Source organism: Rattus norvegicus, chromosome 7 (genome assembly GCF_021556685.1).
Source record: "Rattus norvegicus strain SHRSP/BbbUtx chromosome 7, alternate assembly SHRSP_T2T, whole genome shotgun sequence".
Lineage (NCBI taxonomy): Eukaryota > Metazoa > Chordata > Mammalia > Rodentia > Muridae > Rattus > Rattus norvegicus.
In genome coordinates, this window is record NC_141540.1 from 30,401,492 (window position 1) to 30,417,491 (window position 16,000).

Consider the following 16,000-nt stretch of genomic DNA (forward strand, 5'->3'; position numbering starts at 1 on the left):
TATCTGCACAATGGGATTGTCAGCTGCCTGCTTCACAAGGCTACCAGAGAGAGGAAATGGGGTAACCCAAGGAAACGCTGACTGTCACACAACAAACTACTGTTTTCCCCAGTGTTGTTGAGCATCAGAAAAATACAAAAGGGTTTCCCAACTCCCAGCACCATGTGTGTGAATGTGTGCGTGAAATCCAGAGGTCGCTATCAGGCGTCTTCCTCAGTATCATCCGCCATATTTACTGTTCAATTTTATTATTATTGTTGTTGATGTTGTTGTTGTTATTGTTGTTGTTGTTATTATTATTGTTGTTATTGTTGTTGTTGTTGTTGTTATTGTATGTGCACAGTTGTAGTCTCCTGTTTGTACACATGTGCCACAGCACAGGCTTGGAGGGCAGAGCACAACTCTATGGAACTGATCTCCTCCCTTCGCTTTTGCACGGGTCATGGGGATTTGAACTCAGGTCACGAGACTCACTCTTAATAGGCATGCATCAACTCTATCTTGAAAGACATGGAATGGGCACAGTGGACAGCCAAGGCCTGGCCCCTGCTCTCTGGGTTCCAAATTCTGTGCCTCTGCACCACGGGGAGTGACCGTACCCAGTGAGCAAACGCTGTGGACCAGGAAGAAACACGATACATCTTCTGTGATTCCTTCACATGAGCAGCTTCGAACTGAAATCCAATCACTGGCCCTTTCCAACTGAGGGGCCTTCTCTCCCAACCCTCTTCTGTTAACCCGGGTCAAGCTGGAGCATGGGAAGAACCCCCTGCTGACAGGACCCATTTCTCAGTCTCTGTGTCTCTCTGAGACACATGTGAGGGGGTGATGCTAATAACAGCCCTTGCCATGCTGCTTAACTAAGCTCAAAGTGACCTCCCCACAATGCTGGCTTCATGCTGGACTGTTACCCAAGGGGACCAAGCACTTCTGATAATTACTGATCATCCTCAAGACAAGTCCAGATGACCCTGAACCCAAAAAAGGGTCTGGGAAGAAACCACTAGACCTTCCATTTATTATTTAATATTAAAATAATGACGCTGGGGCTAAGGAGATGGCTAAGTGGGCACAGTGTCTGTGTGCAAGCATGAGGACCCGAGTTCAAATCCCCAGCACCCACCTAAAAACACAGGCACAAACAGCACATGCCTGTAACCCCAGCACTGAGGAGCATTGAGGATCCTTGGACTTCATCAGCCAGGCAGCCTCTCGGAATCAAAGAGCTCCACGTTCAGGATAAGGCTGAGATAAGACTAGAGAAACCCGACATCAACCTCTGGCTACCACAGCACACACGCTTCGTGTACACACTGATGCATGTGTGCGCACACACAAGCACCAAGAAAATGAAAATACAGTCTGGCCTGATCATGGGTGCCCACAATCTCAGCACATGGGAGGAAGAGGAGGATCATGGGTGCCCACGACCTCAGCACTCGGGAAGAAGAGGCCAGAAGACCAGAAGCTTAAGGTCAGAGTGATTTACAAAGCTGTCTCAAAAGTGAAAAACATAACCAGGTATAAGGAACACAAATAATTAGAAACAGCCCCGCCCCCCTGGCCTGTCACCTGAGGTTTCAAACCATCTGTGACATGCTGGGTAGATATCCTGAGCGTTGGGACAGACAGGCAACCGGAAAGTGGGGGGACCACAGTGGTCGTCTCGGTAATTCCCCTGCTCTGAGCACATTTCCCTGAATGGAATGTACAGAAGAGAAGCTCAGACAGGTTTGCAGAGGCTGTGGCCAGCCTGAACAAACCTTCCATCACAGATAAAAGGCAGGCTTAAGACCTCAGCGCAAACCAGCCTCCCAAGAGAGTACAATCCTTTCTGGGGACCATCGGGCTTTCGCGAGCCACATTTCAGTGTGAAAAAAGACCCACAGAATCACAGCTGGTCCGGCCAATCAATGGAATTATCTAGAACACAAAGAAAAAGTGATTATACGTCCCCATGACTAGAAAGGACCCAATTCTGGATGTTTACATGATCATACAGTATTGTGTGTAAATCACTTGTAAACAGAGTTGTAGAAACCGCAGATTTAAAGCTCTTGTTTCCTGGTGCTGTTTGAAGTTGAAGCTACAGATAATGTATTTGGTCCCTCGGATGAGAGACACCCCCTCAAAATGTGAAAAAAATCTACCAAGAAAAATCTACCAGGTCACTCGCCTGCCTGTGCCGTTTAGCTTCTGACAAAACATCCCTGGGGCAACGAGAGGGGTTTGCAACAAACAACGGGCGTTGTAGAGCCTATTTCCCAATTTGTCATTGGTTTGGTCTCGTGCTCAATAAATGGTTCCAGACCCAGCCTGAGATCACTGCCCCTGTGAAACAGCCGTGCCGATACGCACCAGTTTATAAGTTATTACACATCTACTACTTGTGCAGGCTGGAAGGTATTCAAGATATTCTGCGCCTCTGGCTATCCAACAACTTTAAATGCACCTAATTCCCTTCCGTAAATACCTTCCTCCTTAAATTATCTAGGCCACTTACTACTGTCTGCCTTGGGCTGTAATAAAACAAGAGCGGAGAGATTTGGAAGATTATAGAGGAGACAACACTAGGATCTGTTTGTTCCTGATTACCCAGCCCGGCTGGTCCCTCTCGTTCTGAGTTATGTGACTGTCGGAGATGGGGTAGAAGAGAAAGCTCTGAGACTCACCTATCTACCCTGAGTGTTTCCTAAACCCCTCTCAGGTATAAGGATGCCTGGGACAAGATCTTTGCCCAGACAAGTCAGAAGACCAAGGCACAACAAGTCAAGTCCATTTCCAAAAGGGCTGGAGGAGTGTCCCGGTTCAGGAGCGTATGGACGGACTCTTCCCAGGAAGACGGTCTATATCTATTTGAACTTCAAGTTCAAGCTCCGAGTTATTATTCCCCTTCCCTTCCTACTCTGGCTCTTAACCAACCACATCAGTAATAATTTTCAGAAGATCCTGGAGGCTTGGGAGAGGCCTTGCGGGCATGAGGTGAGCACAATCCTTAGAAGCCAGGTGAAGAGACAAAATGAAACAAAAGTGGGTGTGGTGCTACCTTGAAAGCCCAGCCTTGGAGAGTGAAGACAGACTCAGTGGCTGGCCGACCAGCCCAGCCTTCAAAGCAGGTTCCGGGTCAGTGAAAGACCCCACCCCTCACCCCCCAAAATAAAACAAGGGTTGTACCCGAACGACGATGCTGACTTCAGAGGGTTACCTCTGATCTGCCCATATGCAGGCGCACACATGAACCTGCACATATATGTGCACCTGAACATGTGACCACATAGACAGAGAGACAAGCATCGAGCCCGGGGCTCTGAAAACAGAGGGTAAACAGAGAGTGCACTGGGCAGGTAGCAAGCTGTGCAGGTGTGAAGGGGCCAGGGGTCAAGCCCACCCAGAACCTCCACTCTCCCAGCCAGAGCCGGAGCCTACCAGAAGTGCCTTGGCCCGTCCTCTTATTGAGGTCACAAGTACGCTGTGGTTTACAAGATGTCCCTCGGGGATTTATAAAGGGGCTTGGAGGGTACCGTCTGTGGAGGGTCTGTGGAGGTAGATTGCTGTGTTCTGTCCCACTGAGAAGGAAAAGGGTTGCTCATTAAAGGTCAGCACTAATGCTGCAGGTGTCATCTGTTGTGACACAGTCAAATGTCACCTGTGCTAAAATGTGGGGGCAGAAAAACCCAAGTGTCATAAAGCACGGAAATTCACAGGGGAGGCACTGGGGTACCCAGCCTCAGACCCAAATCACCAGTTCGTTCAGTCTGTTTATTTCAGTTGCCCACGAGTTGCGTGGGTGTTTTGTTCTATAGATCGTACCTCATATGTTCTTAAAAAAACTGAATATGGAGATGATATGGTGGGGGCGGGGGCTTGACATGGCGAGCACCCTGATGAAGTGCACCGGTACTGTAATCCCGAGGCCTTACTGCCAGCCCTGCTTCATGTGGCCACATTCCCTTCCCCCAGGTTCCCGCTCAGACTTCCCCTCCCTCCTGCAGTCAAGGCCAGTGGAGGTCTTCATGCTCTGTGGTCTTCAGCTGCCCTCCCTCTCTCCCTCTGAGCTCCCCGCCTGGCATGTTCCCGCATAGAACAAGACTCGATCTGGTCTGCTGTCCAACTGTACACTGCGTGTGATGGACACGTAGCTGGCCCCTTCGCTTCCTGTGAGTCGACCATTCCCTGTTGGGCCAACGGCATTCCCTAATTAGCTTTGCCTTCTATATTTCTGTACCGTCTTCCACACTGTTTTTCTTCTTTCCCCCTGACATACGGCATACGGTATTTGCACCTCCACCGCCTTGGTGTCTGCCCTGCCCGGTTCCATGTGGTCCCACATGTGTGTGGTGGAGTCCTGAACACAGAACAGCACCTGGCAGAGAGAGCACACTCCAATTGTGCTTGTAAATGTCACCCGATCACATCTGACTCCCCCGCAAAAGTACAAATTATAGATTCCAGGAGATTTTCATTGACAGATCAGGTGGGGTCCCATGATTTAGGAGATATAAATAAATAAAAATAAAGTAAGTTCGGCAGCAGAGGGACTTCTGTTTTATTTCTCTGAATCTTCCCTCAGAAGACGCTTGCCAGCCAAGACATGTGTCCCATGACCTCCAGAGTAAAAAGAGGTCTGTCTGAGTTTAAGAAGGGAAAGGGTGGGTACCTGTGCTGGGAGCCTTTGATTTCCTGTTTTTAAATCACTGGATGGATACAGCCCATCATAAGCACAGCGATTTTCAGCCAGACAAATACAGACAGCACTTGCCCCTGGTGCAGAGTGGATTTCCTTCTTCGTCACACCTCTACCCTCCAAAAGTCCCTAGCCAGCCTTTCTGTGACTCTCGGTCACCCTGGCATTTCAGGGGACAAGGAAGTGAAGACCCTGTCTGGAATGCACCGAGCTCACCAGGGAAGGAAACCGCCTCATCTCGGGGCTGCTCCTATGAAGGCAGACACTTCAGCTCTGGAGGGGAAGGAAGAGCCCAGGCTCAGGAGGTCTCACCCTTCAATTATTAAACATTGTTCTCAGAGTCCTAACGGCTCCAGTGTTGAGACCAATCTGGCACCTTTTCAAAGGAAGTTTGAATAGATAAGACAAGATCGGCCCTGTGTGCTGGAATGATTCCAGACCTACTCCGTGTACAAGCAAAGAGATTCCCTGATGTAAAATTAGCCGTGTGTAACAACGTGAAGAAAAATGACACTGAGCCGGTGCTTTGCATGGGGTAGGTAAGGGCAGACACACATCACGTGACGGTCTATAAACTTAAAAGGCTGCCGCTAAACTTGTGTCTCTTACTTCGATATTGACTCATCAGAATGGTATATCTGTATAAAACAGATTTACTGACCGAGATATAAAATACATGATGGGATCTAAACTAGTGTGTGTGTGTGTGTGTGTGTGTGTCTGTGTCTGTGTCTGTGTCTGTGTGTATGTCTGTGTGTCTGTGTCTGTGTCTGTGTGTATGTCTGTGTGTATGTGTGTGTCTGTGTGTATGTGTCTTGTGTGTGTGGTGTGTGTGTGTGTATGTGTGTATGTATGTGTGTCTGTGTCTGTGTGTGTGTCTGTGTGTGTGTATATGTGTATGTCTCTCTGTGTGTATGTGTGTATCTGTGTATGTGTGTGTATCTGTGTCTGTGATATGTGTGTGTGTGTGTGTGTGTGTGTGTGTGTGTGTGATACATTCCCCTTATCTGAAAGGACTGGCACCAGAAGCCTGTTGGATTTTGGACAGTTTTTAAATTCTGGGAGATCTACATATGTAAAAGAAGGTATCAGGTATCATGGGGACTGGATCCAAGACTAATTATGCCATTCATCTGTGTGCCGCAGACCCCTTAGACACACAGCCTGAGGTGACACCCAAACATCTTCAATCACCTATGTTTTGACTTATGCCCTATCATGTGAAGCCAGGTGTGGAATTTTCCACTTGCGTTGCCATGGTGGCTCTCAAAAACTTGCAAATGTTAGCACCCCTTGGGTTTCATAATCTCTGGCAAGGGATGTTCAGCCTGTGTATACATTCTATACTATGGAGAGAAAAAAATCCGAGTGCCTCTGAGTGGCGAATAGTGGAGAATTACTTCTCTTCCATAATCCTTAAAATCAGTCTTGCAGATGCGTTCTATGCTTAACCTGACCCAATGGTGACTTTAAATAAAGGCTGTACTCTTTCTATACATTTAACCCAGTCGAAGAATTCCCAGGTGACAGAGGAAGTAAACACACTGCAGAAGAAGAGGCAAACGAGACAGAGGCTTTCTCCTTGGCAGGCTTCTCCAGGAACAGTAGCTTTTAAACAAAAACCACAATCCTAGTGAGAAATAGAAGGGAGTTGTGAAAAAGCCCCCCTCACAAATGACTGCCCGAGGCCTCAAAGGTCCATCAAAGGATAGCCCAGCGGTCTTGGGCAGGTATGGGGGACATTTTAAGGGGAGAAGATGGACCTCCCCGGGGCATCCTCAAGGAGGCATTCACTCCAGTAAAAAAGCAGGCATGTGACTCTGATCTCCAACTCAGTAGTTCACACCTATGAAGGTGTCCATCATGAGCATGGATTTCTGTAAGTCGGGGGCTAATTGAGACCACCCCGCCCTTCCCCAGCATCCAGGACACAGAAGAATCTTCAGGAGCTGTGTGTCTCTGGAGCAGTGCAGTCAGCCCTGATCTTAATAGGTTTAAACTGGGTCCAGACACCAGAGAACTAGGAGTCTGAAAATGCCCGGGCAATTCCCTCCAGCAGAGCTGTAGGTAGGTAGAAGCTAGGTGCTCTTGACAAGCCCTGAAGGCACTATACCTTCCTGGAGCTAGGGACAAGCTAGCTACTTCATCCATTTTATGGAAAGCCTTCTGTGTGAAACACCCCTGACTAGAGAGGAGCCGAAAGCTCTTCACAAAGACTTTTAACTCAGGAGGTTTGAGGGTTTCAAAAGAAAACTGCCAAACTGACTGGGGCCCACTACTACTAAACCCTCCGTGGTGTAACCGATGGCCAATTATCTGATGGCCAATTACTCAAGTTCACAATTACCCAAGTTTATGAACCAGAAAAATACAAAAGACAGTGGGCTCCGACTAGAATGGCAGGGGGCATTTGCCTGCCTGAGAGCTGGGCAGAGTTCTGGGTTTGTTTGTTTATTTGTTTGTTTGTTTGTTTGTTTTGTTATTGTTGGCTTTTTTTTTTCTCCCCCTTCCACATACCCTCCAGCCAGCAAGGAAACTTAAGAGCCCACATCTCCTTCACAGAACTGCTTTTCTATGTCACAGACAGGAATCCAGAGAGCTCCTGATAGAGGGCTTCAGATCTAGGGGGACACAGTCTGGGCTCTGTTGGGGTCCCTTCTGCCTCTTGGCCAGGCTGATCCTGAGAGATTTCCCAGGCAAAAAGACTGACTGTACCAGGAGACTTCAGAGCCTCCATCACTTTAAAACCCAAAGCAGCAGGGCTAGAAAGACAGCTGTCCGATACGAGTTTGCTGTTGTGCTGAGGACCAAGGCTCGGCTCCCAGCACCCACATTAAGAGACCCATAACAAGCTGTAACTCCAGCTCTCGGGGGACTCATACCTTCTTCTGGCCTCTGCGGGTATCTGCACACACAGAACGTGCACACGCATGTGGTTCCACCCCATCCCCACACATAAAAATAAAAATTCTTAAGGGGTTGGAGGAACGACTCGAGGTTAAGGACACACACACACACACACACACACACACACACACTGTTCTCCCACAGACCCTGGTAATTTAAAACAAGTCTTCGTCTTCTCTTAGAATCTATTTTAAAAATTCAAAGCAGGAAAAAAAAAAGATTTGGTCTCAACTATCAACAGTAGATATTAACAAAATGAGAAACAAGAGGTAAAAAGTAATGTTTCCAGATTGTATTTTATGCCCCATCTAACAGCACTGACGGGGTCCTGCGGCACTGTGTATAATTCCAAGGAAGAACTTTCAATCAAACGACTGCAGGTCTGTCTCCGACTCGACGTTTTGAAAGTAGCATTTGCCCGGCACCGAAAGAGGTCTCAGGAAAAGCAGGCTCCTCGTGATATGAATTATAAACAAATGTCATTTAGTGAAAAGAAAGGAGACCAGAAAGGGAAGGGCCAAGGCAGAATCAAAGACAAGTATTCAGTGACCCACAAGCTTGGACAAGGCTGTGGTTCCAGAAGGCTACACTGAAAAAACCCTACAGCCACTTCCAAGTCAATTAATGCATTAATAAATTCTGATGAGAGCTGGAAACATGAGGCACTGGTTACAGGTTGTGAGTTTCTTCCCCTCTGTCTCCAGTGAAGCTTTTTTTCCGACTCACGGCAGGATCCATTCACCCAGGGGATCCTGATGGACAATTCACAGGTGCAGAGAGGGTCAGGTACATTTCTGCCGTGCATTCCTGGTCTAAGCATTTCTGCTGCGAATCACCGGGCATGCACCAGCCCAGCAAAACTTGAATAGGCCTGAACACAGCTCGGAAGTCTAGACCAAATCATTGGGCCCTTTGTTTAAACAGCGCTAGCTTCGTTCTCTCTGCATACCAGCCTGTCCTCTAGCCCTCTGGCTTGGTCCTGGGTGGCCCCAGGAGCTTGGCACTCCTGAGATGCCCGTCTGTCTGGTCCCACCCTCTTGCAACCCAGAATGCCAACAAAGTCCATTTTTAAATTCTCTCAGAAGTTTCACAACCACAGGTTTGAGTAAGGAGTTTGCTGACATTAAACTAAAAATATGAGCTGCAAACAAAAGCCATCTTTTACCAGGACTAGCTAGGGTGTCCCGGGGTTCCATGCGGTAGTATAAGACCTTATTCTTGGCAGCCAGGCCTCCTTAACAAACTGCTGTGAGCCCCAAAAAGAAGAGGGGCCAGTCTGTCCCTGTGCTGTCAAGGAATCCCTGCCTGTTAGATGCAAGGAATAGCTTTATGGCTCTGTCATCCACCAAGAAGCAGGCTTGATAAATTCGTGACTGAGTCTACTCAAAGTGTTAGCTATACGCTTAAAGAAGGCGGGAGGCAAAAACGAACCTTATTTCTCTGGAAAGAAATGTCTTTCCACCCCCCTCCTCCCTGCAATGAGGAAAGTAAATGATTATTGTGGCCTCTCTGAGGCGTCAAAAATTGGACTTCGATGCCAACGTGGCCCAGCACAGGTCTGCTAATCCAGACGAAACGGGGAAAGGGATTCCTGAGACTAAAGATGGGTTGCAACCTACAGAACCTTCTCAGAAAGTCCTACCTGTTGGGCTTCTAAGCCGTGCAGAACAGCAGGGCCAGGGCACTCTAGAGTGCCCCTCGCTCATCTAGCCCCAAACTTTCCTTCTGGACTCCCCCGGAAGAGGGGTGCCTGGACCCTCCCTATCCCTATAGGAGACTTGATATTTAGCCTAAGCCTGAGAGAACATGAGGAGGGATCCGTTCCTGTGCTGCAGAAGTCTCCAAATGCTCAGAATCCAGGGAGGAATGAGTCCAGAAACTGCGCAAAGTATCTCCGAGAACTTTGGTGGTCAAAGTGTGGCCCAAAAGCTCTGGAGTCCCTAGCTGGGGGAGTCTGGGGCCGGGAGATGGCAGACCAGGCCCCAGAGCAACAGCTGCAAGGTCACCGCGGAGCTCGACCCTGGGGTGTTTGAGCCAAGTATCTCACCCGGTGGAGAGAAGAGCGGGGGACCTACCCACCCTGTCCCCACACCTGCTCTGCTGCTGAGCTTGAAACACGTGGTAGCTCAGCTTGGGGCTTCCCGAGCTGCTGCAAGGACTCACTACCTCGCCCGGGCGTGCACCACTAGCCCAGGGGTCCCCAACCAGGAAGAGGTAGCGCTGCCTGCTGCAGAGCAGCCAGCCGGCTGCCAGTGCCTGTTTCATCTCAGCCCTCAGCAGCAACCCGCACCGAGTTTTGTAGTCTTCCCATCAACCCTCGACCCGGAGAGCTTCCAACAATCCCTACCTCTCTCTGCCACCTAGCCAGTAGACAAGACACAAAGAAAAAAAGAAAAGAAACGGAGGAAAAAAAGGAGGCAACACACGCCGCTGTCTCTCCTTGCGGTCTCAGCCTCTAGCTGGGAGGAAGAGGAAGCGCACCTTCTCTCTTCCCATCCCAACTCCGTAACCCGCGGATCCCGGCAGTAAAGAGCCCCGAAGAGGCCGGAGGGAAGAGGTGAGGTTGGAAGAAGCAGAAAGCAGAGCGAGAGAGAAGAAAATATCCAACAAAACCACGCTAACGCGCCCCCTACCTGGGTGCAACATACTTTGGAAATAGAAGATGACCAAGATAAAGGATCCCAAGCAAGTGGCCAGCACCATCCGGCAAATTCTGTTCATCCTCATCACTTCCAGCAGCGCCGGCTTCATGGCTTTGTCCTGGCCGCGGGGACCCGGCTGTCCGGGAGGCGCGTCCGGAGCGCAGAAGCGGGGACCCCGCCGCGGGGGGACCAGCGCCCGGGAGGTTCAGAACGGAGCTGGCCGGGCTCCGGAGCTGGCTCCCGCTAGCTTCACCGAGGCTCTCCGAGCCCCCGATTCCGGTCTCGGGGGTGCAAGGCGCGGGAGTTGGTGTGCAAGTGTGGGGATGCGTGGCCCCGGCCGCGCGCTCCTGCCGGTCCGCCTCGCCTCTGCTCGATGCTCCGCCGCCTCCTCTGCTGGCGCCTGCGGCCGCCGCTGCCTCCTCGCGGGCCGGGCGACCGGGATGCGAGAAGGAAGGTGCCGCCGCCGCGGTGCCCTGGCCTCAGTGACTGTCCAGGCCCCCCTCCCTCCCTCCCTCGCCAAAAGCTACTTCATTGCGCTCCAGTGATCTATATATTCCAGGGCTGGGTTTTACCAAACGCAACTCGCAGCCCCCGGCGAGGGGAGGGCGCCGGCGAGCGGGGAGGGCGGGGCCGCGCCGGGGCGGAGCGTCGCCTCCCCGCCCCTACCCGAGACGTGGTGGCGTCCAGCTGTTTCCCGGGGAGTCCGGAGTGCGCGGCACGCTCCCGCAGGGTCCCAAAAGCCCTCAGTCCCTGGGCGGAGCTGGGCCGCTGTCTCGAGCTTGCGTGAACGTTTCCATGACACAACCGGGAGGGGGAAAACCACGAATAAGATGCTGTAGTGCTGCCACCCATTCTCCGGTGTGGCGAGAAGCAGGTTAGGTGGCCGAGGCAAACGGGGCCCTGGTGGCACGCGATCGTTTAAAATCCCTGGGCGATTTAGCAGGGGAAGTTGCCCCCACGCTCCGCTAAGAGCGGGTGCCCTTCTCACACTGATCAAAACTGGGCAGTTTCTTTTTTCTTTCAAAGGACAGCTCAGCTTGAGGGCTGCTTTTGCAAAGAGGTTAAAGAGAGCGGACTTAAAGTCAAGGTTAGGGAAACTGCACAGCATCCCACGGGCTGGAGACAGCTGCTATGCCATTCTGACACGTGCCCTCACCCGCACCCCTGGAGGCAAAGAGGGTTTGTAGCTTTTAAAACTGTTTGCACCAATGGGTACAGCTTTCAGTAATTTATCCAAAGTGCGTGAGAATCAATCGGGCGGATGTGAAAAGACGCCCCTAAAAGTCTAACAAAGTGCTGGGAGTGGGGGGATGGGGGTGGAGAAACCAAGCCAGCTTACCCTTGGCAGGTAGAGAGAAAGATGGCGCTGCCTTCCTGCATTGTGTAAAATGTTTTAAAATGTTCAGCTCCACGTAGTTGGGTGGCCATGGATCAATAAGGTGGGCGCAGGTCAATATAAGGAGATCGTTTTTTATGCCAGGAAAGCAGGGTTATTGTAAAGCCTAACCTTTCCGCTTTACCATTAAGTGAATTTACAGAAACTCGATTCATAAGACATTGTACCTTTGAATGCGTCTCTTCACAGAGGCACTGATAAATTCTTGTTGAACTTAATGGGGCCTATCCTCCCCTCAAATCCGACAGACTCACAACTTGCTTTCTGATACATGTATCCAGAACCGCCTCTGAGACCTCCTTTTCCTTCTCCTGAAGTTTCCCCCTCAGCAGGGAAAGTCGGCAGCCTTCCTGTGATTCAAAAGACAGTCAATTACATTGGGATATTGATGTAGCCAGTATTATTCTGCTTCTCCTTTATGAACGAGTTGCTTGCTGGAGGTGGCCAAGATATATGAGCTCCAATACAAGCCACTCCCCGGGGAGTCCCCCCTAGGACGTGAGTAGGCTCTGTATCATCTCCTTGTGGGGTGGGAGAATGGGCTCCTTGCAGGGGCATATCCATCCCCCAGAGTGCCTGCAGGGCCGCTCATTACCAGGGTGCTAGTGTCTTCTTTAACCAAAGCACAGTGAGGAGGGATGTCCATGCATTTCCTTCCTCCGTCCTTTCGCCCAGGGCAGAAAACCACCCGGTGTTTGTAATAAGCCAGTTTGGGAAGTCACACACCCAAGGAAGACGTGAGACATGTGCTTCTTTTTGGGATTCAGAAGCTTGAGTTGGACCATGTTCTAGAGAAAGATGGTGGGCCTTGCCAGGTATCTGTGCCTGTATCCTCAACATCTGAGTCGGCCAGACATAAGGAGTGGGAAGAAGCTGTGCTGGTGACTTGCCACCTCTGCCAGGAAGTGTCCTCTAATTTCTCACTGGAATTCTCTTCCCTCCTCTGTGCTGTGAGCTCTAGATCCAACCCCACCTCCGGCCACTGTGACCTACAGACAGAACTCTATCCTAAAGGGTCAAGTTGTCAGGCTGGAGAGATGGCTCAGCGGTTAAGAGCACTGACTGCTTTCCCACAGGTCCTGAGTTCAAATCCCAGCAACCACATGAGAGTTCACAGCCCTCTGTAATGGGATCCAATGGCCTCTTCCGGTGTGTCTGAAGAGAGAGACAGTTGACTCACAAATAAAATTTTTTAAAAAAAGGATCAAGCTGTCTTCTTCTCCCTCCACCACACTCTGATGCCCAGGGCAAGTAGCACACAGTGGGTGGAAGACAGACATGGCAAGGTATTTGTCTCTTAGACTAGGAAGTTAAGGTAGAATCCTCTCATATGTACAATCATGACCAATGGCAACAGGCTATGACCCTGTTGCCCACACCACATTAGCAGTCGGAGGAAAGGCTCTAATTCTTATTCCTGTGTCAATTCACCAACTTCGAAGGAAGTCTCCGCTTTCTTTCTGTCCCTGACCTAACCAAACCTTGTTGTCCCTTTGCCTGTGCTACCTTCCCCATATTGACAAGAAAAGGGACAATCAAGTGGTAAGAGGTGGGGGGGAAAAAAGACTGTATCTTTTCAGTGCTGACCCAAAGTAAGACGACTGCTTCTAAAGCCAGGCTTTGGGAACTGGGAGGTAGCTCAATGGTAGAGAACTTGGCTAACACGCATGAGGCCCTGGGTTTCAGTCTCTAGTTCAGTGAAATAAAATAAAAAAAAAATGGCTTTGTTTCCCCAGAGTACCTGTTGAGACAGGCAAAGTTATATGACAGTGACAGAAAATCCCTACTTTGGGTGGCTTAAAGCAACTAGGCCACACCTGCAGTTGCCGTTTATCTTCTATGGATGGGCAGAGGGGGTTGTACCCTGGATATGTTTCACAGATGAGGTAAAGTAGCACCTTCTAGAACAGTGGTTCTCAGCTTTCCCAGTGCAGCCCTTTAATACAGATCCTCATGCTGTGGTGACCCCCCAACCATAAAATTATTTTTATTGGAACTTCATAACTATAATTTCGCTACCGGCATGAGTCGCAATGTAAATAACTGTGTCTTCCGGTATTCTGAAGCAACCCCAAAAGGTGTTGCAACTCACGGGCTGAAAGATGCTGTTCTGGAACGTTTGCTGTTTGTAAGGCTTGAGAAGTGGGAGCATCTCAAGGCTCACGGGGTACACGGGGTTTCTGAGCGTCGTTTATTGGCCGGGAGCTGTCACAGGGTTGCTCGGCATCACACCTAGGTCAGGAAGTGTGGTTCTCCTATGAACCACAAGTGGAACGTGGGTGGGGAGCTGCCTTCCTGCTCACTGACTCGGCTCACTCTTCAAATCTCACTTTATCAGGTCTCTGGACTCCATTTTGCCCTGGGGGAGGTGGCTACTGAGGTGAATGGTACTGAACCATCTCAGTACTGTGCTGGGATCTGCCTTGATCATTTTCCAAAAACAAAAACAACAACAACAACAACAAAATGTGCTTGTAGGATTGAAAGCCTAGCACGGCTTGTGGGGAGGGGAGTTAATGGACTACGTATGCCCCCGCCCTTGTTAAATAGATTTAAAAGAATGAAATAAACACAAAAGCCCACAGTTCCAGATGGCGCCTTTTGGGAGCAGTGAACAGACAAGGTACATACCCGGTCCCAACAGGCCGAGCTCAGTCTCATGCCCGTAGATTCTGCCCACAATGTACTGTCCTGTTACAATCTTCCAAAATTGGCACGGTGCCCCTTTCTGCACTTTGTTGGAGTGAGAAATGGACCCAGAGCACAGGGCAGACAGAGAGCCCTTCAGCATCTTCCAGGAAGACAGTGAATGTGTCTCATAGGAACATGGCCCCGGGGCCTCCCCCTGGCTCCTCCAAGGGGCCTCTCCCTGGCTCCTCCGAGGATAGGTTTTTCCAATTTGCATCTCTCCGACACCTCTCTCACAAAGTACACTCAGTTAGCCTGAACACAGTCAATATTTGTGGAGCTGAATTTAAAACCATTTGCCCGCGGTACCGGGAGATTTGGGGTATAAATTTTCTACAGGTAGGTAAACCGCAAATACACAAGCGGGTCGCTCACAACAGGGCTCTGAGAGCAAGCTATTCCTTACCCTGCCAGCTTTTCAGAACCAGACTGGAAAGAAAGAAGGGAAGAGAGAAAAGGTGGGGGAAAGGTGGGGGAAACAAGAGACATCGGCACAGAGGAAGGGATAGTAAGAAGGGGGAGAGAGGAGAGGAAATAGAAAGGAAAGAGAGATAGAGGGAGAAACAGAGGCAAGGAAATGAGCAGGAAGACAGAAACAGTAAGGAGAGGATTGTGGGAAGAAATGCCTGCCTATTCTATCTCACTATCTCACTTCAAATGCTACTTCATCTCTCTCCCCAGCTTAGACCCAGAAGATCCCCCAGTGACCTTCCCAGTCTTTTGGACACTCAGGTTCTTCCCAAGCCTACTGTAACTGTTTCATGTCTCAAATGGCCCAGAAATCATTCCCTTACTTTCATGCATCCCTCACAAATAAGACTCACCCAGTCTCCCCGTTGGTCCTTAAACGTTTATCTAGAACCTTGGAAGCCCCCCCCCCCAACACCCATCAAAGTCTGCACACTGCAGTCTATGGATGGCTGTGTGTCCCGTCCTGGTCTCTGTCGGAGAAACCACTCTCTAGTCACAGCCTCGACTCACGAGCTTTCATGAACTTCCTTTTCCTATTCACACCCCTCCTTTCACAGAGGAGGGAACTGAGGCAGAGAAAAATAATGTCATATTCCAGGGGTTCAGAGCTAGGACAGGCAGATCCAAGATCACAAAGCTAGATAGAAGTAACAGCGTCTTCCAAGGTCACCCTTTGCCTCCTGCCCAGGCTGGGAGGCAGGAGGAAGGGGACACAACCCGCATCTCTGGTTTTGGTTTTTTTTTTGTTTGTTTGTTTTTGGTTCTGTTGTCATTGTTTTTCCAAGACAGGGCATCTCTGTGTTACTCTGGCTGTTCCGGAACTTGCTCTGAAGACCAAGTCTCAAACTCAGAAATCCACCTGCCTCTGCCCTGCAATCACTGGGTATGTGCCACCCCTGCCCAGCTACATCACCTCTCTAAGCCGGACACTGTCCACCTGGTGACTGCTGGGTCTTCTCAGCCTCTCCACGATACCTGCTGATTCCCCTACCAGATGAGCCCTCCAGGACTCCCTCCTCTCCTCCTGCTGTAAAGATACAGCAGTAACCTTTGTACTTAGTGGTAATTTGTCGAAGTACTTCTCTGCATTTGTTTTCCCCAACCTCGATATTTATTTTAATCCTCACCAGCCCTCCACCCTGTTCCAAGCAGGCTTTGTATTGCTCTGGTCTGCCCTGGGGATTAATAAAGGCTTTCAGTGAGAAGACTTTG

The 16,000-nt window shown here is 50.0% G+C and overlaps 1 protein-coding gene across 2 annotated transcripts in view; it reads right to left on the minus strand.

The window, feature by feature from the left end:
• Positions 1-10,850, minus strand: part of Chst11 (carbohydrate sulfotransferase 11) — a 217,675-nt gene extending 206,825 nt beyond the window's left edge. Inside the window, exon 1 of one of the 2 annotated variants that reach the window (XM_087557118.1) lies at positions 10,240-10,850. In XM_087557118.1, coding sequence (XP_087413244.1) covers positions 10,240-10,342 — 103 coding nt within the window. In that variant the 5' untranslated portion in view covers positions 10,343-10,850. 2 annotated transcript variants of the gene reach the window in all.
• Between the last annotated feature and the right edge of the window lie 5,150 nt (positions 10,851-16,000).